Raw genomic sequence first — 25,014 nt, forward strand, 5'->3', positions numbered from 1 at the left:
CACCGTGGACATACACACAGTCTTCAAGGAAATGTTCCCTGATATCAGATCACATTTATTGATCTTCATCAATCAAAAGGCAGTGATAGTGTCCTATTTATTAACATCATTTGTTTTAGGGAAACTAAGTGTAGACTGTAGTGTAGTATTTGTAGTATTTGTAGTGGACTTCTTTTGCTGCAGTAAAGGTATTATTTTCTATTTCAAAAACTATCTTGAATGAAATGTGTTTAAAATGTTGCGGTACCATGACTTCTCTTCCTGTCCTTCCCCTCTTTCCCTCCCTCCTGCCGTTTGATTGGTTTGGGCGTCTGCTCAGAATAACAACAATGACCATGCGTCGATGTCGGTGAGTATTCCTCCCTGGCCGTTCCAACACTGTGCTGCCCTCTACAGGCGGGGGGCCGTTCAACGCATGCTCATTCTGATGCCGGAGGCTCGTTTGTTCTGTAGCCCCCCAGTCCCTGACAAACGTCTGGGTGCTTGTCCACACAGGAACAATAGTAATAAGTCCCTCCGCTGTGGAGGATGAAGCGGTGAAGGTAAACGGATGAATGGATGGAGAAAGGTCAGATTTTGCTTTGACAAAAGTCTTGTTGCATACAAAAATAAAATACAGTGAAGATGAACTTGAATTTTGAACACACTATCATTCTGCAAAGACAGCAGAATGTAAAGTCCTGATACCTTGGGAGAATGAATCCGTATCTTCATGACTCCCATGAGCTTGGAGGACCTCATCCGTTCACCTCAGCAATGACTCAGATAAGTTACTGATGAAATCATGCGGAAGAGAAAGGAAGCAGTTCGGCTGGACTCCCAGAGTTGTTTTCATCTTCCAGGCCTCTTCCTCCAACCCCAGAGATTCTGAATCATGTCTGGTGGCTGTTCTGGCCCCTCCTGGAGAGCCGTTACCTTCTTGGCTTTGAGGCGGAGGCTGAAACGACGTGTTGGTCCTCCCTCCTGGTTTGGGTGTGATGGGCAGCAGGCTCTCCATCACAGGGTGTCACCCCAAACACTTTCCCTCCACCACACTGGACTGTTTCCTGGTGAATCTTGGGTCCATCTGGATTCCAACAAGTCTTCTGCAGTATTTGTGGTGATTGGGACGAAGTTCGTTGTCCAAATGGACCAAATGTTCTCGATGTCGTCTGTTTGCTGCTGGAGCACTAACTCAGCCACGGGGACCGCTGGGGGAGAGAACTAGGTCTCAGGGGGTCGGCCTGTCGGGGCTTGTCCTGGACTCAACCAGTTATTTCAGATCTTTTTTGAATCTTCTCCACATTTTGGACATATTGAGTATGTCTGCCGCTACAAGACAGCAGGTGTGTTCTCCAGGCTCTTGATGAACAGCATTGTGGGTATTGGTATGTGGTGAGAAGTCAGGATACTCTTCACATGATGGTCTGGTGTCTGGGGTTCTCTGATACACACCTGAGCGTGTTTTCATTTCATTATTTGTCACAGGTGAAAGTCTAATCTGATTGGTTGAATGACTTAAGGTTCTGTCCAAGCAGGTTCTGACCTTTCTGTCCTGATTAAAGGGTAAATCTCAATGAATGATGAACACCTTATTTTGGTATATTAAAAAATAATCCAGAGGCCTTCACATTTCACATAAGAAACTTCTGATTGTAATTGATCAACTACAAGATAAGTTAACATTAATTGTTCCTACAACTTGGATAAGCAACAAGACTTTGTCAGGGACTGCGTTATAGACCTGAAGTGCTGTATTTATACGTGTGTCTGGGTCATTATTCATCTCATCCAGTGGGAGAGAGGAGGAGAGAGATTTTGATTTTTAACATCACGTTTATTCCTAAAAGTCAATTACAAAGTAATTACGTTATCACAAAATCCAAAAGAGATTCTCCTGAAGAGGATTTTCAATAATACTGTGTGTTTCCTGAACAAAGATACATCTAACCCAGTGGTTCTTGACCTTGTTGGAGGTACTGAACCCTGCCGGTTTCATGTGCTCACTCACCGAACCCTTTGGTAAAAAAAATAAAAAAAATTTTCAAATTTCAGACATAACTATATGTTTTCCTGGTGTATTTAATGAATTGTGCATTAATGTCTCCTTTTTCAAAGAACCAAACCAAGACAGTGCATGAAATGACATGAAAGGACCTACCTGTAAATCAGTGTGACTCCTGCTGTTGTCATAGAGACCAGTTCAGATATGTGTGGCTTCACCTTGACAGGTGTTACTCTGATGTCATTTTACACCAAAGTCTGTTTCTGTTGTTTCCATCAGCTTCAGGAAGTGTTCCTTTATTTTTACCAGCGCCAGACTAGAGGTGTTCACCTTGACATTCAGATCCTGCAGAACCCTGACTCCCATCACGTTCTGTTATACAGTACAGGTACATTCAGGTTACACATGTTCGTCTGACCGCTTTGTTTTTTTGCTCAACATAGTTACTATGAATTAAAATATGAAGAAATCGATCAGATGACGTACCATCATGAAGGCAGAAATCCACTACTGAGTGAGCAAAATCCCCTGTAGCACAGGTAGGCTAATGATGTAGCGTCACGTGATCACCTGCAGCCAGTGATGGCTAAGGGGGCGTGTCATCACCAACTGACACCATGTGTCAAACGTACACAGTGATTTGTGTTTGTTCGGCAAAAACACCCAATTCGATGTGTCGGGTGTTTTGTCTTGACTGAACCCCTGAGACCGACTCACCGAACCCCTAGGGTTTGATCGATCCCAGGTTAAGAACCACTGCTCTAACCTTTCAACATTTATCACACTAAAAGGTTTTTTTTTTAAAAACAAAATTAAGAAAAACGAAAACCATTATCTGTTCTCCACAGTCATCTCTTCTACAAGCATGTCTTTCACTTTTTTCCTTAGTTTTTCCATCTATGAAACTTTGGTCTGTAAAAACTGGCTCACTACTTGTTTTACTTTTCATATAAAAGCTGACGCTATCCAGAAACATGTTGAGGTCAGGAAAAAATGTTTCTACCTTTGTTCTCGAAACTTTTGTGTCTTGCAGGATTTTTTTTAATCTTGTGCGAATCCTATTTTTCTGTTGCGGCCTCTTTCAGACTGATGTATCGGGAGGTGTCTCAGGTGTTTCTTTAGCAATTTTCTTGACTTTATTCATTCTTGTGTTCGTGTTTTTCTTTTTATTAGCTATACCTGTATTCAATTATTCCTTGTCTGTCACAATATTATCCTCCTCCTCGTTCCTCTCCAGGAGAGACCCATCTTGGCAGCTGTCTCTCTGGCCCCTCAGCCTCCACCAAATCACTCTGTCCATCCTTTGTGCTGTTATCCGTGTCCTGCGTGTTATTCTGTGGCTCACGGTTGGTGGCCGGCGACTGTTTAACCTTTGCGCTATCACCTGTGATCTCCGGGTTGATGGCTGGCGATTCAGTGGACCCTCTGTAGTCCCTCTGGTGAAGTCTTCTCTTGATCATTGACACACACACCAACTTCCTGGGGGGTGATCTTGATCTTTATGTTGTGAAGGGCTTTTCTCCATCAGGCATGAATTGTGTCATCCACTGCAGATGTTTTCTCTGGTCTTTTTGTGTTGCTGAACTCATTGGTCTTTCAGCTGATTTGATCACGCCTAGTGTTTCTACCATCTCTGATGGGTTTGTTTTGGTTCTGGAGCCTAATGATGGTTTGTTCACTGATAGTGACAGCCCTTTGGATCTCATATTGAAAGTTGACAGAAACAGATTCCAAATATAAATGTCACGTCTGAATCAACTCCAGACCTTTGACTGTTTAGTAGCCCATACCTGTCCATGAAATAGGTTTTGTGTCAACCGTCCCATTACTTTTGAATCCTTAAGAAGTGGGAGGCATATTTAAAAACTGTTGTAATTCCTACACTGTTCACCACATTGTGATGTAAGTGGCCTCAAATTAAGGGTTAACACATGTCAGGTCAGTCTCATTTCAAATGTGTGGCGGTGGTACATAGAGTCAAAAGATGAGAATTGTCTTGATGTCCCAATATTTTTGGACCTGACTGTGTGGATTGTGGTGATCAGCTGTTCAGATCACAGATTCATTCAAAGCAATTTCTAAAACTTGAAGTTTATTATAAAGAGCAACTTTTATCTTCACAAAATGAGCATCAAGAGCACTTGAAATGGTAGCGACACAATATTTGGATGGACATGTTGACAGCATCTAATTGTAGTGTGTACAGAATCTACCAACATGCAACATGATGTGTGTGACACAGCTCATCCACAAGGTGTTGCAGTCTGGTCAGGAGAATTACAGTATGATGCTATAGGTGCGGCCCAAACCTCCTCAAGCATTTATCAAGCTATCAATCTGTCTATCTGTGTGATAGAACTATTAGAGACACTGATATCATTGATCCAGGTTTCTTTTTGAAGAAACCTCATGAACCTCTTGTCTGATTCGGGAGAAACTTTCCCGTTATCTGCCGTGGGCCTAAAGGTGTGTCGTAGTGACTCAGGTGGACTTTGGATAAACTGAACAACACAGTCAGTATGATGGTAATGAATCCGGCAGCATAGATACAGATTATTCAGTTCAGTTTGGGTATGTCCTCATCTTCATCAACAGCTGGTCTTTCTTTGCCACAGCTCATTGAGAAAATGTCTCTGCTGCTGGATTCTGGAAATAACATGATTTATCAAGTCTACATTGTTAGATAGAGAATTTATAATGTAACGCGTGTGATTATTGTTGTTGTTATGTCACCATGATGTTATATCACGGCAGGAAACAAAGTGAAAAGTAGGTACTTTTTCAAGAAAGTTCCAACCATCAATGCTATTGTCCAAACCAATGACCCAGTGTGAAGAGCAGCTTCTGTAAAGTCCTGACATCCGTCCAGAACGTCTGTAGACTAGATGTCCACACAATGCAGGGTCTCTGTTTGAATGTTTTAACTGCTTCTTTCTGGTCGATTGTTGTAATTTGTATTTATTTGTGTCTTAATGCTAACAACAGTTCTCAAAGCAAACCTCTCACACTCTAAACACGTAGCATCAGAGGCTAAAGCTAGCTTTAGCTACTTCTGCCAAAAGTCTTTAATTGTTAGCATAGTGTTCAGACAGCACATTTATTCAGAGTGGATGTTCACTCTGCTAGCTACACGAGCCACAGCCCCATCAGGTTTATCTACCTACCATCCATCTCACCTGTTACTCACCTGTATCTGCATTACCCCCCTTTTTTCATACTGATTTTATTTGCCTCATGTTATCTCTTTCCTGCCTTCTTGTCCAACCCTGACCTTACCTCCACCCCCCATCCTGTCCTGTTTCTCCTCCTGTCTGTCTGGAACCCTTCTGGTCATCCCTTCCTTCTCACTGTCCTCCTGTCTGCAGGGTAAAGTCGCCCAGACAGCCTGTATGTCAGCCTGCAAGCACCTGTCCACCTCCCTGATGCAGATGCTGCTGGACACAGAACTCAAGCAGATCAGCATGGGGGCTATCCAGCAGTTCAATCTAGATGTCATCCAGTGTGAGTGTAAGTACAACTCTCCATTTCCTGTTTCTACCAGTGCTGGTGCTGACGTCTGATGTCCTGTAAGTATAACACTGTTTATCCTGTCCAGTGTGATCAGGCTCATCCTGTATATCGATTATTTATTGGCACTAGTAGGTGTTGATCCGGCTGTGGCTTCACCACCAGCGTGGAACCACCGTTCAGATATGTAACCCCTTAACCTGGGAGGAAAGAATGTCAACGACCCCCCTCCATGTGGTGGAGCCTCGTGCCACGTCTGCCTTCACACACAACAAAAGCTGAAGATTTTTCCCCTCTTCTGGATCTTTTCTGGGCTCTTCTCTGTACGTCACCGTGTTCCTCCTGTAGTTAAGGTTCAACAATGTTCTTCCCCTCTATTAGTTTGCGTTCCCACAAGAAGAGCTGACCCCCTCATGTAGAGACTGGCCCACCACTTCCCACAGGAACGTCCCCCCACGTAGAGACATAACAATGGGATGAAGCTCAGGCTGAAGGCCAGCGTTTATATGTGAGGACCTGAGGGACGCGTCTGGAGCCAGGAGTCCTTGAGACCCAGAGTCCATCCTGCTTCATGACACACAGCCTGTCTCCAGCCCCCACATGCTGTTTGACACTGGACAGCCTTCAGTCACCAACAGCATGGAATGGCATGTGCAGCTTGATCAATATCGTTGATCAATAGCATTGATCAATGGCTTGATCAATGTCTGTTGCCTCTTGATGCCTTCCTCTTGGGCTTCCAACACATCTAGTTCATCAGTTCTGGTCAGACATCTTATCAATGGGTTTTGTGATTGAACTACTGTTTCTATGGCAACACCACCATTCCAAGGATTGTCAGGAGAATCTCTAACATCATGTGTCGTGTTTAGGTGGTCAGATGTGTAGGTGTTCAGGTGTTCAGGTGTGTAGGTGTTTAGGTGTGTAGGTGTTCAGTTGTGTAGGTGTTCAGGTGTTTAGGTGGTCAGATGTGTAGGTGGTCAGATGTGTAGGTGTTTAGGTGGTCAGATGTGTAGGTGGTCAGATGTGTAGGTGTTTAGGTGGTCAGATGTGTAGGTGGTCAGATGTGTAGGTGTTTAGGTGGTCAGATGTGTAGGTGGTCAGATGTGTAGGTGTTCAGGTGTTGAGGTTTTCAGGTGGGTAGGTGTTCAGGTGTTTAGGTGTGTAGGTGTTCAGTTGTGTAGGTGTTCAGGTGTTTAGGTGGTCAGATGTGTAGGTGGTCAGATGTGTAGGTGTTCAGGTGTTTAGGTGGTCAGATGTGTAGGTGGTCAGATGTGTAGGTGTTCAGGTGTTTAGGTGGTCAGATGTGTAGGTGGTCAGATGTGTAGGTGTTCAGGTGTTGAGGTTTTCAGGTGGGTAGGTGTTCAGGTGTGTAGGTGTTCAGGTGTGTAGGTGTTCAGGTGTGTAGGTGTTCAGGTGTGTAGGTGTTCAGATGTGTATGTTTAGGTGTGTAGGTGTTCAGGTGTGTAGGTGTTTAGGTGTGTAGGTGTTTAGGTGGGTAGGTGTGTAGGTGTTCAGGTGTGTAGGTGTTCAGGTGTGTAGGTGTTCAGGTGTGTAGGTGTTCAGGTGTGTAGGTGTTCAGATGTGTATGTTTAGGTGTGTAGGTGTTCAGGTGTGTAGGTGTTCAGGTGTGTAGGTGTTGAGGTGTTCAGGTGGGTAGGTGTTCAGGTGTTTAGGTGTTCAGGTGTGTAGGTGTTCAGGTGGGTAGGTGTTTAGGTGTTCAGGTGTGTAGGTGTTCAGGTGTGTAGGTGTTCAGGTGTGTTGGTGTTCAGGTGTGTAGGTGTTCAGGCGTGTAGGTCTTCAGGCGTGTAGGTGTTCAGGTGTGTAGGTGTTCAGATGTGTAGGTGTTCAGGTGTTTAGGTGGTCAGATGTGTAGGTGGTCAGATGTGTAGGTGTTGAGGTTTTCAGGTGGGTAGGTGTTCAGGTGTTTAGGTGGTCAGATGTGTAGGTGGTCAGATGTGTAGGTGTTTAGGTGGTCAGATGTGTAGGTGGTCAGATGTGTAGGTGTTTAGGTGGTCAGATGTGTAGGTGGTCAGATGTGTAGGTGTTTAGGTGGTCAGATGTGTAGGTGGTCAGATGTGTAGGTGTTCAGGTGTTGAGGTTTTCAGGTGGGTAGGTGTTCAGGTGTTTAGGTGTGTAGGTGTTCAGTTGTGTAGGTGTTCAGGTGTTTAGGTGGTCAGATGTGTAGGTGGTCAGATGTGTAGGTGTTCAGGTGTTTAGGTGGTCAGATGTGTAGGTGGTCAGATGTGTAGGTGTTCAGGTGTTTAGGTGGTCAGATGTGTAGGTGGTCAGATGTGTAGGTGTTCAGGTGTTGAGGTTTTCAGGTGGGTAGGTGTTCAGGTGTGTAGGTGTTCAGGTGTGTAGGTGTTCAGGTGTGTAGGTGTTCAGGTGTGTAGGTGTTCAGATGTGTATGTTTAGGTGTGTAGGTGTTCAGGTGTGTAGGTGTTTAGGTGTGTAGGTGTTTAGGTGGGTAGGTGTGTAGGTGTTCAGGTGTGTAGGTGTTCAGGTGTGTAGGTGTTCAGGTGTGTAGGTGTTCAGGTGTGTAGGTGTTCAGATGTGTATGTTTAGGTGTGTAGGTGTTCAGGTGTGTAGGTGTTCAGGTGTGTAGGTGTTGAGGTGTTCAGGTGGGTAGGTGTTCAGGTGTTTAGGTGTTCAGGTGTGTAGGTGTTCAGGTGGGTAGGTGTTTAGGTGTTCAGGTGTGTAGGTGTTCAGGTGTGTAGGTGTTCAGGTGTGTTGGTGTTCAGGTGTGTAGGTGTTCAGGCGTGTAGGTCTTCAGGCGTGTAGGTGTTCAGGTGTGTAGGTGTTCAGATGTGTAGGTGTTCAGGTGTTTAGGTGGTCAGATGTGTAGGTGGTCAGATGTGTAGGTGTTGAGGTTTTCAGGTGGGTAGGTGTTCAGGTGTTTAGGTGGTCAGATGTGTAGGTGGTCAGATGTGTAGGTGTTCAGGTGTTGAGGTTTTCAGGTGGGTAGGTGTTCAGGTGTTTAGGTGTTCAGGTGTTTAGGTATTCAGGTGTTCAGGTGTGTAGGTGTTCAGGTGTGTAGGTGTTCAGGTGTGTAGGTGTTCAGGTGTGTAGGTGTTCAGATGTGTATGTTTAGGTGTGTAGGTGTTCAGGTGTGTAGGTGTTCAGGTGTGTAGGTGTTGAGGTGTTCAGGTGGGTAGGTGGGTAGGTGGTCAGGTGTTTAGGTGTTCAGGTGTGTAGGTGTTCAGGTGGGTAGGTGTTTAGGTGTTCAGGTGTGTAGGTGTTCAGGTGTGTAGGTGTTCAGGTGTGTTGGTGTTCAGGTGTGTAGGTGTTCAGGCGTGTAGGTGTTCAGGCGTGTAGGTGTTCAGGTGTGTAGGTGTTCAGGTGTGTAGGTGTTCAGGTGTGTAGGTGTTCAGGTGTGTAGGTGCTCAAGCCTTTTTGGTCAGAGGACAAACGTGTCAAACCATCACCTGGATGACTGATGATCTCCACTGGCTCTGTTGTCATGATGTGGTCCTGTTAGCTTCATCACGTTAGCTTCATCACGTTAGCTTCATCACGTTAGCTTCATCGCGTTAGCTTCATACGACCTGTCTGTCACTGAGATGGTCTAAAGAGGAGTGGGAAGTGACCCCAGGTCTCAGTTAGGACAGGGTGGATTGTACATGTAAACACGGGTCACACACGCGTGATGTCACAGCAGTTTTTGTCGCAGGCAAAACACACACCTGTTACCAAAACACACACCTGTTACTAAAACACACACCTGTTATCAAAACACACACCTGTTATCAAAACACACACCTGTTACCAAAACACACACCTGTTACCAAAACACACACCTGTTACCAAAACACACAGCTGTTACCAAAACACACACCTGTTACTAAAACACACACCTGTTACCAAAAAACACACCTGTTACCAAAACACACACCTGTTACCAAAACACACACCTGTTACCAAAACACACAGCTGTTACCAAAACACACACCTGTTACTAAAACACACACCTGTTACCAAAACACACACCTGTTACCAAAACACACACCTGTTACCAAAACACACACCTGTTACTAAAACACACACCTGTTACTAAACACACACCTGTTACCAAAACACACACCTGTTACCAAAACACACACCTGTTACCAAAACACACACCTGTTACTAAAACACACACCTGTCACCAAACACACACCTGTTACCAAAACACACACCTGTTACCAAAACACACCTGTTACTAAACCACACACCTGTTACTAAAACACACCCCTTTTACCAAAACACACACCTGTTACTAAAACACACACCTGTTACCAAACACACACCTGTTACTAAAACACACACCTGTTACCAAAACACACACCTGTTACTAAAACACACACCTGTCACCAAACACACACCTGTTACCAAAACACACACCTGTTACTAAACACACACCTGTTACTAAACCACACACCTGTTACTAAAACACACACCTGTTATCAAAACACACACCTGTTACTAAAACACACACCTGTTATCAAAACACACACCTGTTATCAAAACACACACCTGTTACTAAAACACACACCTGTTATCAAAACACACACCTGTTATCAAAACACACACCTGTTACCAAAACACACACCTGTTACCAAAACACACACCTGTTACCAAAACACACAGCTGTTACCAAAACACACACCTGTTACTAAAACACACACCTGTTACCAAAAAACACACCTGTTACCAAAACACACACCTGTTACCAAAACACACACCTGTTACCAAAACACACAGCTGTTACCAAAACACACACCTGTTACTAAAACACACACCTGTTACCAAAAAACACACCTGTTACCAAAACACACACCTGTTACCAAAACACACACCTGTTACCAAAACACACACCTGTTACTAAAACACACACCTGTTACTAAACACACACCTGTTACCAAAACACACACCTGTTACCAAAACACACACCTGTTACCAAAACACACACCTGTTACTAAAACACACACCTGTCACCAAACACACACCTGTTACCAAAACACACACCTGTTACCAAAACACACCTGTTACTAAACCACACACCTGTTACTAAAACACACCCCTTTTACCAAAACACACACCTGTTACTAAAACACACACCTGTTACCAAACACACACCTGTTACTAAAACACACACCTGTTACCAAAACACACACCTGTTACTAAAACACACACCTGTCACCAAACACACACCTGTTACCAAAACACACACCTGTTACCAAAACACACCTGTTACTAAACCACACACCTGTTACTAAAACACACCCCTTTTACCAAAGCACACACCTGTTACTAAAACACACACCTGTTACCAAACACACACCTGTTACTAAAACACACACCTGTTACCAAAACACACACCTGTTACTAAAACACACACCTGTTACTAAAAAGCTTCCCTTTCAAAAAGCTTCACTCTGTTTAGGTCTCAGATACACGTGGACGATTGGCCTGACCAGAAGAACAGATGCGTTTTCAAAAAGATCTGGGAACGTGTGGACAGGGTCTCAGCGTGGACAGGGTCTCAGTGTGGACAGGGTCTCAGTGTGGACAGGGTCTCAGTGTGGACGGGGTCTCAGCGTGGACAGGGTCTCAGTGTGGACGGGGTCTCAGTATGGACGGGGTCTCAGTGTGGACGGGGTCTCAGTGTGGACGGGGTCTCAGCGTGGACAGGGTCTCAGTGTGGACGGGGTCTCAGCGTGGACAGGGTCTCAGTGTGGACAGGGTCTCAGTGTGGACGGGGTCTCAGTGTGGACGGGGTCTCAGTGTGGACAGGGTCTCAGTGTTGCTGCTGCTGCTGGACCCACAGAGGATAACTAGAGGATGGATGATGGATGGATGATGGATGGATGATGGATGGATGATTTATTTTCACACACGTGTCCTGTTTGGTTCCAGTCTATCATGTTCATCTGATAGTCAGTCCTTCACACCAGAAAAGGAATCCAGTCTCCTACCTCGTCTCCTACCTCGTCTCCTACCTCGTCTCCTACCTCGTCTCCTACCTCGTCTCCTACTTTGTCTCCTACCTCGTCTCCTACCTCGTCTCCTACCTTGTCTCCTACTTTGTCTACTACCTCGTCTCCTACCTTGTCTCCTACTTTGTCTCCTACCTAGTCTCCTACTTTGTCTCCTACCTCATCTCCTACCTCGTCTCCTACCTCGTCTCCTACTTTGTCTCCTACCTCGTCTCCTACCTTGTCTCCTACCTTGTCTCCTACCTCGTCTCCTACCTTGTCTCCTACCTCGTCTCCTCCCTCGTCTCCTACCTTGTCTCCTACCTTGTCTCCTACCTTGTCTCCTACCTTGTCTCCTACCTCGTCTCCTACCTCGTCTCCTACCTCGTCTCCTACCTCGTCTCCTACCTCGTCTCCTCCCTCGTCTCCTCCCTCGTCTCCTCCCTCGTCTCCTCCCTCGTCTCCTACCTTGTCTCCTACCTTGTCTCCTACCTCGTCTCCTACCTCGTCTCCTCCCTTGTCTCCTACCTTGTCTCCTACCTTGTCTCCTACCTCGTCTCCTACCTCGTCTCCTACCTTGTCTCCTACCTCGTCTCCTACCTTGGCTCCTACCTCGTCTCCTCCCTCGTCTCCTCCCTCGTCTCCTCCCTCGTCTCCTACCTTGTCTCCTACCTTGTCTCCTACCTTGTCTCCTACCTCGTCTCCTACCTCGTCTCCTACCTCGTCTCCTACCTTGTCTCCTACCTTGTCTCCTACCTTGTCTCCTACATTGTCTCCTTGTCTCCTACCTCTGCTAGTGAGCGTCTGGTTGTAGCCCTGAACTATTTTCTGAGGTCCAGGGCAGTCAGTTCACCTTTGACCCCACCTTCTGCCCAGAAAAGGGTCCAGTTAATGCTTGGGTAGATGTTCTCTTGCTGCAGGGTGATGGTTGAAGGTCTCCAGGTTTCTGCTCCATGGGTCTTGACTTCATGTTCAGGTCCTGTTGGTCGTAGCAGCGGTGAATGGGGGGGTGAGGACTAACGCTCCTTCTAACCCTGAAGTTTCATCGTCCCGTAGTTTGATGACAGCAAAGCCTCTTAATCCTAATCCTGACACACAGACACACAGTCGTGGTTCTGAGACTTATTTCTCTTTGGTGATGGTTCTGTGGGATTATCAGGTCATTGTCGTTACACTGCAGGAAAACACTCCAGTAATCCCTCGTTCCTCGTGGTTAATGCGTTCCAGGACCGTATGCAAGAAACCAAATTCTGTGATATAGCGACAAACTATTTATCTTATTATTTATGGTAATTTAAACCTTTTTGAACCCCCCCATACTAATAATAAACCACCTACTATCTGTATTACCTTTAAAACACTCTGATAGACTGTTTAAAGCACTTTGCATTAAAGAAAACTGTCAGGAGTCGGAACGCAGCGCACACACAGATGCTGTCAGCCAATAGCATGCACGTACGGTATCATGTGACTACAGTATTTTCCGCACTATAAGACGCACCCTTAATAATTCGTTTGTTTTATAATTTATTTCATATATAAGGCGCACCGGATTATTAGGCGCACACAATAAAAAATAAATGAATGTATTTGATAAACAGTGGCTGTAGTTGCGCAATCCGTCCACTAGATGGAGCCGCGCTGCTCAGACAGTCATGATTGCGTTCATGACTTCCTGACTACCTCTGAATGGCCCCTATTGTTATGTCAATAATCCACTCTGAGCCTCATCAAGGAAACCTGATCACTTGATCACTTTGCCATCTTAGAAAGAAGTCAAGACGCATATTAACAAACCTGACATTAAAAACTGGTTAAATTCATTAGGAGTCCAGTCAGTGCCAACAGAGCGGATTATTTCCTGATCTGAAGTTCGAAGCAGATATTTAAGCTCCGACGTTTGTCTATTTTTATTAATTAAATATTGTTCCGATCGATCGGTAGTCCAGTCGGAGGTGAGGTGCAGCTATTTGCTGCTGTGTGTCCTCAACAGTTTTTAACTAGTTTTTAATGTCAGGCTGATAATTTACTGTCAAACGTGACGCTGTTTCACTCCTAGAACTGACTTTAACGTCGGTGTCTCACCGCCGTGAATCTCACCGCACGTCGCTGCAGACAGAATACACAAGCCTGAATGTAACCCCCCCCCCCCCCCGTAACGTGTTGTTATGGGGGGGATTACACCTGACACCTTTGTCTAGAAGTGACTGCTCTTTATATTTCATAAAGGCTGTAAGTTCATCTCTGAGGGTCTTTATTCACCTTTAGTCCAGTTTCTCCTGTGTTTCCACAGACTAATAGAATGGACCATCACTAGATTCCAGATGACAGCACAATGGGGTTTTTAGACCAGTTCAGTTTAAAGTGGGTTATTTCTGACGCCAGATAGTTAGAAATACTGAGATCAGTCAGTCAGACTTTATTCATAGAATTGTTGAAAGTTCCTTATGTTTCTCTCAGTAATCACCGGTGCTCCTACAGTCTGCTCTACCGTCTGAGAGCAGCTCAGTCAGAGCCGGGACTTCGGTGACGCCCCTTGACTACCGTTGTTAGGGGGCGTGGGCCTGAGTGCCTTGTGAGGGTGCCCCTGGTGGCGGAGTGCGCCATGACTGGCGGCCAGACTGCCGGCTTTTTTTCAGCGATCATGTTTTTAACCAATATTAATATGAATATTAATCCATATATAAGACGCACTGGATTATAAGGCGCACTACGGGATTATGAGAACATTTTAGGCTTTTAGGTGCGCCTTATAGTGCGGAAAATACGTTACCTACTAAAAATCTTTGATGAAGTGAAGCCGTGCGTCTTGAGTAAGCGAGGGATTAGTGTGTCAGTACATGTTATCCTGTTTGATAGTGTCTGTCACTACATTTAAGTTTAGAGGTGATTATGGTCTGTTTTATTTTCATTAAAGGGGATTTCATTACTTCTTTGGGTTCATCTTTTGTTTGGTGACCTTTGAACTCACTAGCTGTGGTGTGTTCATTATGTTCTGGTGTAATTCGTGTCTTTTCAGTGTTTGCCAGTTCAGAGCCCGTCCCCGGTTTTCAAGGTGACACCCTCCAGCTGGCCTTCATCGACTTACGACAGGTAAACCGTCTCCGTGTGGAACACACATTAACTTATTTACTTATTTATTAATACTTTTAAATGTATTCATGTGAACACTGAAGTTCAGACCAGTGTCCAGCTGGTTGTAAGATCCAACAGTCGTGCTCCGGTCACAAGTCTCCAATCAGTGAACGTGATTACCCAGTGTCACTGTGGGACTCAACACAAGTCTCATAATGTTCACTCAGACACCTAAAGCCTTGTTTCCTGGTTGAAGGCGTCTCTCTGGACCTGCATTGGGGGGTTTAGTGTCAGTATTAGAGGAGCAGCAACACCCAGCAGTGGTTCTAACTTCTCCTTAGAAACACTCGTTTCAGCTGAGGCTTCTCTGACTCGTCCAGTAGACGTTGTCTTTGTCTTTGTTTCCTGGTGATAGACCCGTTCTGATGGCCTCCCTACTGCGTCCTGCATACGTTATGTTTCTGCATCAAGACTGTCTTCCTGCCTCTGGGTCCTTCTGCTATTCTGTTCCTGTTGGGCTGTTTCTTCCTAATGGTGCATCAGCTTCCATTCATTATAATGTTTAATGTTGGTCTCCATAAAACCCTCCAGATACCCTCCAGCTTCCCCTCCAGTAACTGTACCAGCATCCTGAGCTGTGGTTGTTCCACCACGTCATGAAGTCACACTCTCTCTTCTTCTTCTTCTCCCTCACCTCCTGCTGTCTGCTCCTGTGGGACCCGTTGGGTTCTATCAGAACAGGTGTTTCTCTGCTCTACCTGGAAAGTGTCTTGAGAAGCCTTTTTGTCCTTTGGTGCTTTCCTTAAGAAATGGGTTCACGTGAACTGAGTTGAATGCTGCAGCTACAGTATAATACTATAGTGTATATCTCTGATGACCTCAGAGGTTCTGCCTAAAGTTTTTTGAAATGATGTTTCTTTTATCTTTTTTTCTTTCTGTCTTTGTGTGTATTTTAGCTCCTTGATCTGTTCATGGTGTGGGACTGGTCTACCTACCTGGCAGACTACGGTCAGCCCACCTCCAAGTACCTGAGAGTCAACCCAGTCATTGCCTTGGCTCTCCTGGAGAAGTGAGTGCATCTGATCTGTACTGGGGGGCATGTCTCCAGTAGTCCTACATGAGTTCATGATCTGTACTGGGGGGCATGTCTCCAGTAGTCCTACATGAGTTCATGATCTGTACTGGGGGGCATGTCTCCAGTAGTCCTACATGAGTTCATGATCTGTACTGGGGGGCATGTCTCCAGTAGTCCTACATGAGTTCATGATCTGTACTGGGGGGCATGTCTCCAGTAGTCCTACATGAGTTCATGAAGGTGGACGTGTTGGTAGAGAGCGTGTTCAGGGCAGAGATGAGGACCACTGCAGTTCATGTAAAGGTGTGATTTAACCACACAACATCCAGGTGCTGTGATTCTGTTGGTACAAACCAAAACCCACAGCAGCCTCCAGGACCAGGACTGGTTTATTCTGTTTAGAATAAAACAAACTCACATATAAAGGTTACCCATCGCCTGCATTCCTTCTGTTCACCTTTGTTCTGGCTGTTCTGCTAAAGTCTTTTCCTTCTGTTTTCCTGCTGCTGGTCAGGGTCTACAAGGGGTACGTGTCTCCTCTCTTTGGTGCAGAAGACGTGTAATGTGTGAACCTCAACACGGCTGGAGGGTTAACATTATTATTATGACAGTGTCCCTGTTGAACTGAAGTCATGACATTTAATAACCAGAGTGATTCCACTAAATACGACTGTACAGACTCCCCAATGAGACACTGATAAATGGGATGGTGCCTTGCTCAAGGGTACCTCAGCAGTGCTCAGGAGGGCCACTGACACCTCCCACTGCCAGCTCACACTCCAGACGTTTTGGTCCACATGGTCCTTGAACCGGCAACCCTCAGGTCGCCTCCAGGACCCAGTGGACTGAGCTAAATATGAATCATGACAATGAGTTGTTCCATCTGACATTTTGGGATTTCTCCCAGTTCTAATTGTTGTGTGTGTGGTGGGTGTGTGGTGTGTTGGGGGGGCTCTTAGTATGAAATGACAAGTAAACTGTTTGAATAGCAGCGTCTGACCTGACCGACCGCTGCAGTGGGATGATTGTCATGTGAAGTTACACCTGCTCATCAGATCAACAACCACACACACACACACACACACACACACACACACACGGGCTTGAAATGTTGACTGGGCCACGCCTTCTTAGAGGCGGACTACTGCTGTACCTCTGAGACACACAGTATACACTTGAACTGTGTGTGTGTGTGTGTGTGTGTGTGTGTGTGTGTGTGTGTGTGTGTGTGTGTGTGTGTGTGTGTTTGTGTGTGTGTGTGTGTGTGAACTCATTGGTGACCTGTGTCCTCCTGTGTCCAGGATGAAGGACTCCAGTAAGAAGAACAACATCTTCTCTCAGTTCAGGAAGAACGATCGAGACAAACAGAAGCTGATAGAGACTGTGGTCAAACAGCTGAGGAGTCTGGTCAACGGCATGTCCTCCTGAACACACACACACACACACACACACACACACACGCACACACACACACACACACACGAGTAAGGTGTATGTTATTAAGGGATTTGAAGACTGGAACTTGCACACAGTCACATGCACATATTGACCTGCAAAAGAAAGGTGAGAACACACAACAAACCAGACACAACAAACCAGACACACACATCCTCGTGGACGTTCACAGATGGACAGTTTACCTGCTTCACATGAAGACACAGCAATACAGCAGACACACACACACACACACACACACACACACACACACACACACACACACAGTGGACAGTGGGTTAATAATGACTGAGTTAAACTATGCTGTGTATATATGTGAGACTGTAATGTTTGCTCCAGAGGCTCCAGAATGAAGTCACATGACGACAAAGGCAGTGAGGTTAAAGGTCAACATTTACTCTACAATAGGATTTCCTGTAGTCTCATCACATAGATGTCAGTTTTCACTTTTCACCAGTGAGCTGTGTGTTTCACCACTGTCCAAAGAACATCACGTCTGTAACTGAAGGGAAACGTTCCAGTTCCTTCACACCAGAATGATCCGTGTCCCTAAAACCAGCTGGTTGGTTACAAACAGGCGTGTCATTCGTTCCATGACTGAACTCGTAACTCAAATCATTTGTATGTGGAGTTGCTCGTATGTGGAGGCCCTGCTGTCTCTGAGTCACACACGGGTGTGTGTCGGTTTCCCTCAGTCTGAGGTCTTCATGATGCTCCACATACAGTCAAATAAAATCATGAATTTAAAGCCATAGTCAGTATTTTACCAAAACTGTTCATTGAAGTTCAGCTCTGTTGAACTGTTCAGGTTTTAGATTCAAAGATGCATCAAGACTGGTGCCCCCCCCCCCCCATGGAGGTTCTGTCCCTTTTGCCAAAAGATGTTTAATTTATTTTCCAGTCAGCATTCACATCATGAGTACATGGCTGTCTGTTTTATGTGTGTGAAAACCTTTTTTTTTTTCCTTTCTGAAAAGCATTGGACCAACAATACACATAGTGTTAACGTTAATGTTAACATTAACGTTAACAGTAACGTTAACATTAACATTAACGTTTAACAGTAACGTTAACATTAACGTTAACATTAACGTTAACATTAACATTAACGTTTAACAGTAACGTTAACATTAACGTTAACATTAACGTTAACATTAACATTAACGTTTAACGTTAACATTAACGTTAACGTTAACATTAACGTTTAACAGTAACGTTAACATTAACATTAACGTTAACATTAACGTTAACATTAACGTTAACATTAACGTTTAACATTAATGTCAATGTCAATGTTAGCCGTGTTAATGAAATGTTGATGTTCGTCCTCAGGGAATAATCCTGTCCAGACTTTTGAAAACATTTTCCAGTAGGATCATTTTCATCTGATGCACCAACGTCACCCGTCAGTGTTTGAGGTCGTGACCCGACTGACCCACAAACAAACCAGAAACCTAAGAAAATATATTCCCATTAAATATTACTAAAGACTACTGCAGTCAGAGGTTTAGCTTCACAAATTGACCTCATATCCTCACGTAACACAAACAGTTGTGTCCAAATCAAGTAACACAATCTCACATCACATCCCATAATTCAGTCTGTCATGTCAGCTCCAGCTCTGAAGCGTCCTCCACAGCCACACCCCTTTGCTGGACCAGGAAGTGGTGTCGGCAAGGTGACCCGACACGGACCATAATCACCATAACCCACGTGAACCAGGTCTAAGTGTGTGCGCTGCATCCAAACGGTGAACGTTAAATAAAATCAGATTGACTGTGTGACGCTACAGTGTGTGACTGAAACCAATGAACGATGGACGGTGTGTGTTGTTACCGTGTGGCCCCGGCAGTCACACACTCTTAGTCAAGTTAATTCTACATTTCAAAGATGTAATATGTAATTTTCACTTAAAATGTCTAAAATGACGAGACCTTTGTTATATATTCTGTTGTGTTCATTATGTTTTACCAAATGTTTCTGAAATGAAGGAAAACCCAGAGAATCTGTGACTTCGTACGTTTGATTTGTTTTCACTAGGAGAGAAGGAAGTCAGTGAACCTGATTAAACATGAAACACGTTTATTACGCTTCTCACCGCTGTCGTGATGTATTTATTAACACATTTATCAGAAAACACTACATAGTGTGCATTTATATTCAATAGAGCCAACAGACGGAAAAGGTGAGGCAGAAAAAGTGTCCTCTGCCTGGTGAATACACAGGTGTGTGAGAACAAGAGCACCCCCACCTCACGAGCAGAGAACCCCTGAATCACGACCAGTCACGTCCTGATTGGCTGTACTGGTGGATCGATCGACTCCAGGATCAATACTTACTATCAAGGACTTTGAAGAAATCTGAACAGAATAATTCTTATCGTTTCTTTATTATCTTTCATGCAGCAGAACGACCCTGCTGCCCTAGATGCCCTCTGGAAGGGCAAAAAAACTACACCTAAAAACTATCATTGGAACCAACGATAAACACAAGTCTGATCTGTCTCTGGCAGAAGAAGTGATTCTTCCTCCCAGCAGGTGGCAGCAGCACAGTTTGGTAACCAGGACGACCAGCAGACTCCCAACACTGGTGAACAAACTGTTGGTGTCACTGGTGACACGTCAGCGTGTCACTGGTGAACTGGTGAAGGAGACGTCAGCGTGTCACTGGTGAAGGAGACGTCAGCGTGTCACTGGTGAACTGGTGAAGGAGACGTCAGCGTGTTTCTGGTGAACTGGTGAAGGAGACGTCAGCGTGTCTCTGGTGAACTGGTGAAGGAGACTTCAGCGTGTCACTGGTGAACTGGTGAAGGAGACGTCAGCGTGTCACTGGTGAACTGGTGAAGGAGGAGACGTCAGCGTGTCACTGGTGAACTGGTGGAGACGTCAGCGTGTCACTGGTGAACTGGTGAAGGAGGAGACGTCAGCGTGTCACTGGTGAACTGGTGAAGGAGACGTCAGCGTGTCACTGGTGAACTGGTGAAGGAGACGTCAGCATGTCACTGGTGAACTGGTGAAGGAGGAGACGTCAGCGTGTCACTGGTGAACTGGTGAAGGAGACGTCAGCGTGTCACTGGTGAACTGGTGAAGGAGACGTCAGCGTGTCACTGGTGAACTGGTGAAGGAGACGTCAGCGTGTCACTGGTGAACTGGTGAAGGAGACGTCAGCGTGTCACTGGTGAACTGGTGAAGGAGACGTCAGCGTGTCTCTGGTGAACTGGTGAAGGAGACGTCAGCGTGTCACTGGTGAACTGGTGAAGGAGGAGACGTCAGCGTGTCAATGGTGAACTGGTGAAGGAGACGTCAGCGTGTCACTGGTGAACTGGTGAAGGAGACGTCAGCGTGTCACTGGTGAACTGGTGAAGGAGACGTCAGCGTGTCACTGGTGAACTGGTGAAGGAGACGTCAGCGTGTCACTGGTGAACTGGTGAAGGAGGAGACGTCAGCGTGTCACTGGTGAACTGGTGAAGGAGACGTCAGCGTGTCTCTGGTGAACTGGTGAAGGAGACGTCAGCGTGTCTCTGGTGAACTGGTGAAGGAGACGTCAGCGTGTCACTGGTGAACTGGTGAAGGAGACGTCAGCGTGTCTCTGGTGAACTGGTGAAGGAGACGTCAGCGTGTCTCTGGTGAACTGGTGAAGGAGACTTCAGCGTGTCACTGGTGAACTGGTGAAGGAGACGTCAGCGTGTCACTGGTGAACTGGTGAATGAGGAGACGTCAGCGTGTCACTGGTGAACTGGTGAAGGAGACGTCAGCGTGTCACTGGTGAACTGGTGAAGGAGACGTCAGCATGTCACTGGTGAACTGGTGAAGGAGGAGACGTCAGCGTGTCACTGGTGAACTGGTGAAGGAGACGTCAGCGTGTCTCTGGTGAACTGGTGAAGGAGACGTCAGCGTGTCACTGGTGAACTGGTGAAGGAGACGTCAGCGTGTCACTGGTGAACTGGTGAAGGAGACGTCAGCGTGTCACTGGTGAACTGGTGAAGGAGACGTCAGCGTGTCACTGGTGAACTGGTGAAGGAGACGTCAGCGTGTCACTGGTGAACTGGTGAAGGAGGAGACGTCAGCGTGTCACTGGTGAACTGGTGAAGGAGATGTCAGCGTGTTTCTGGTGAACTGGTGAAGGAGACGTCAGCGTGTCACTGGTGAACTGGTGAAGGAGGAGACGTCAGCGTGTCACTGGTGAACTGGTGAAGGAGACGTCAGCGTGTTTCTGGTGAACTGGTGAAGGAGACTTCAGCGTGTCACTGGTGAACTGGTGAAGGAGGAGACGTCAGCGTGTCACTAGTGAACTGGTGAAGGAGGAGACGTCAGCGTGTCACTAGTGAACTGGTGAAGGAGGAGACGTCACTGGTCTCCAGCTGGAGTTTGTTTCTCTGCTCAAAATCCACTCAGTGATTTTTCTATTTTTCTACCACCAAGTCTCTGTTAGATTGCCTGATAGACACACACACACACACACACACACACACACACACACACACACACACACACACACACCAGTATATAGTGTTGCAGTCATTTCGTATATGATCACTAGTAAAATATGTTGACTGTAACTTTTACATTTTCAGTTTTTATGTTTTTACCCCTGAACAAAAGTCACAGCTGATTTGTTGTTTTCCTGAATTTATATTTTTATTTTTTATCCTGTAACAAAACTTAATTCAATAATAGTTTATCCAGACGCTGTCGAGGTGACACCCCCCATGTTCCTTTACAACAGGACGTGTGATTGGCTGGGTGGACATTAGAGGGTGTTAGCGGTCATGTGACCCATAACTGTTCACAGAAGTTCAGGATTTTCAAAAAGCTATGACTGCATTCCTCAGGTTTGTGTTTCTGACACGAAGAAGAAGAAACATGGAAGAGGTGTGTGTGTGTGTGTGTGTGTGTGTGTGTGTGTGTGTGTGTGTGTGTGTGTGTGTGTGTGTGTGTGTGTGTGTGTCCGTCTGTCCGTCATCACTGAAGGCCCCTTGGCTCAGGTCACTGCTCTACACTGGATGAGCCTCCAGAGGTCACCTGCGACGGTTTTGCGTCACAGGTATTTATAAAGGCAGTTGTAGGAACAGCACCTGTGGGGGTCCTGTGAAGAGGCCGTAGGAGACGGGGGCTTTAAACTGGGCTGCTGGGGTACTCCACATGCCCCAGTGGTTCATTAAAGCCAACTTTGGTGAGACTAGAGACTGTTTGAAATCAGTGTTTAAGGTGTTCCTGTGTTAATACGGGGGGGGGGGGCGTTTCCTTCCTGTGTGTCGAGTACTTTAGTGCAGATCAAACACTTTGACGAGGTAATAAACACTCCGTCCAACAAAACGACGTCTCAAGAGGAGGAGGACTAGACGCACCTCCACCCGGACCACGTTCACTGGGTCTGACCTCCCCAGGAACATCACTGTGTGTGTGTGTGTGTGTGTGTGTGTCCCCGTCCGTCCGTCCGTCCTCTGATGCCGGTAGCAGATGGACGATATGATTCAGTTGGGTTCATGTGTCTTCAGACTGTTCTCAGGATGGATCCTGTTGGTGAAGATCAGGTGATCGTCTGAAGCTTTTCCTTCAGGTTAAATCAGTTTGAACGGTTGTCCAGAACACGTTTAGGTCTCAAACACGTTTAGGTCTCAAACACGTTTAGGTCACAAACATGTTTAGGTCACAAACACGTTTAGGTCTCAAACACGTTTAGGTCACAAACACATTTAGGTCACAAACACGTTTAGGTCACAAACACGTTTAGGTCACAAACACGTTTAGGTCTCAAACACGTTTAGGTCACAAACACGTTTAGGTCTCAAACACGTTTAGGTCTCAAACACGTTTAGGTCACAAACACGTGTAGGTCTCAAACACGTTTAGGTCACAAACACGTTTAGGTCTCAAACACGTTTAGGTCACAAACACGTTTAGGTCACAAACACGTTTAGGTCACAAACACGTGTAGGTCTCAAACACTTTAGGTCTCAAACACGTGTAGGTCTCAAACACTTTAGGTCTCAAACACGTGTAGGTCACAAACACGTTTAGGTCACAAACACGTGTAGGTCTCAAACACGTTTAGGTCTCAAACACGTGTAGGTCACACTTCTGCACCAAACCTGAACAGACGGACGCTGTAGAACACCGGCTCTCAAGTCCTCATCACCACCAGAGATCAAGGACACGTTCCAGAGGCAGCAGACCTACACCCCATCCCTCCTGTAGGTCTACATCCCGCCATGTTAAATCTGTTCTTAATGATCTGGGGTGTGGCTGGGGCGTGGCTGGGGTGTGGCAGGGGCGTGGCAGGGGCGTGGCTGGGGCGTGGCTGGGGTGTGGCAGGGGCATACTAGTATTTCATTTATTATGTCCTGTAGTTGTTTCTGTAGAGGATTCAGTGCTGACACAAACACAGGGTTCACCCTCTAGTCGACGCCAGGAACGCTGGATGGAAACATTTACCTGTGCTCAGTGTGAGACAGGTGAGGTGTGTTCAGGTGTTGATGCTCTGCTGCTGTCTGGAGTCACCGGGGGGTGGGGGGGGGGTCAGGAGGGTTCATGTACTCCTGTAGTTTGTGGGATTTCTGTATGAAAAGACATTCTGTGTCCCTGACCTTCTTTTGACCCCCCCCCCCCCCCATACACACCTCATCACACCTGAACGTTAGAATCCTTCTTTCAGTCACACTGGTGATAAAACTTCATCACACAGTGACGTGTTCACAGTGATGGTGATTCAGTCTGGATGGATGATGGATGGATGACGGATGGATGACGGATGGATGACGGATGGATGATGGATGGATGATGGATGCATTCGGTATCATCTGCTCTCATACATCCACACGTTTCACCACAGATGAACACAAACACACACAGGAGACACTCTGAGACCAGAATCTGAAGCAGGAACACAGAAACACACCTGAGGACACACACACACACACACACACACACACACACACACACACACACACACACACAGACACACACACACACACACAGACACACACACACACACAGACACACACACACACAGACACACACACAGAGAGACTCACACACACACACACACACAGACACACACACACACACAGACACACACACAGAGAGAGACACACACACACACACACACAGAGAGAGACTCACACGCACACACACACACACAGACACACACACACAGACTCACACACACACACACAGAGAGAGACTCACACACACACACACACACACAGACACACACACACAGACTCACACACACACACAGTGACGTCATCCGGTAGCAGACCAGCTGACGTTTACGCGTCGCGCGCGGCCCGGGGTCAACCCGTGACCTGGGTTTGACCCCGGTGATCGGTAACGCAGACGTGATCTGACGGATTGAAGTCCGTCCGGTTGCGGTTCGGTGGGGGGGGGGGGTAATGACGCGTCATGACGTCACACCCCAGCCCGGTTTTGTCCTGCTGACTCAGCATGGGGGCTGCTGGCTCCAGCCGCATTGAGGGGCTGGGTAGGAACGGAGCTCCGAGCGGGGGCCCCGTGTGGGCCGGTAGAGGGGACACCCCCCCTCAGGTGGGCAGGACGCGGGTCGTGGCGCTGCGGTGAGGGCAGACTCGCTGGGGGGGGATTAGGACACTGAAACTGAATGCAGCCCGCCCCCCAGGGCAGATCACTGATCCTACACGGCGCACTGAGACAAGGAGGGGGTAAAGGAGCTGCCGGGGGGGCAACAAAGGCGTCTCAGGTCGCGCTTCCATTGTCCGGGGGGGGGGATCGTCACCTTCCCTCAATGCGGATTGTCCGCGTCACCGGGAGGTCGGATTAGAGATGGACAAATGGAGGGGCTCCGGCACCGGCGGGGGCGGGGCCGAGCCACACCCACAATTAAAGATGAACTTTGAGTGAACTAATTTATCTGGGGGGGGGGCTACCGGAGCCTATAAAGGCGCGCCGGCGGCCGGAGCCGCGGCTTCTCCCCGGGACGCGCCG

At 46.6% G+C, this 25,014-nt stretch overlaps 1 protein-coding gene across 6 annotated transcripts in view; it reads left to right on the forward strand.

Annotated features, from left to right (window-relative positions):
* The window catches only part of exoc6 (exocyst complex component 6), a 38,297-nt gene extending 19,133 nt beyond the window's left edge, over positions 1 to 19,164 (forward strand). For 3 of the 6 annotated variants that reach the window (XM_068305301.1, XM_068305302.1, XM_068305299.1), the window contains exons 20-24: positions 320 to 349; positions 5,350 to 5,491; positions 14,468 to 14,541; positions 15,480 to 15,592; positions 16,900 to 19,164. In XM_068305301.1, the coding sequence (XP_068161402.1) occupies positions 320 to 349; positions 5,350 to 5,491; positions 14,468 to 14,541; positions 15,480 to 15,592; positions 16,900 to 17,026 (486 nt within the window). In that variant the 3' untranslated portion in view covers positions 17,027 to 19,164. Of the gene's footprint in view, positions 1 to 319; positions 350 to 5,349; positions 5,492 to 14,467; positions 14,542 to 15,479; positions 16,863 to 16,899 lie in introns of those variants that run through there. The other 3 variants (XM_068305304.1, XM_068305303.1, XM_068305305.1) reach the window with 2 other exon arrangements.
* The last annotated feature ends 5,850 nt before the right edge of the window (positions 19,165 to 25,014 follow it).

Source organism: Antennarius striatus, chromosome 21, assembly GCF_040054535.1.
Source record: "Antennarius striatus isolate MH-2024 chromosome 21, ASM4005453v1, whole genome shotgun sequence".
Lineage (NCBI taxonomy): Eukaryota > Metazoa > Chordata > Actinopteri > Lophiiformes > Antennariidae > Antennarius > Antennarius striatus.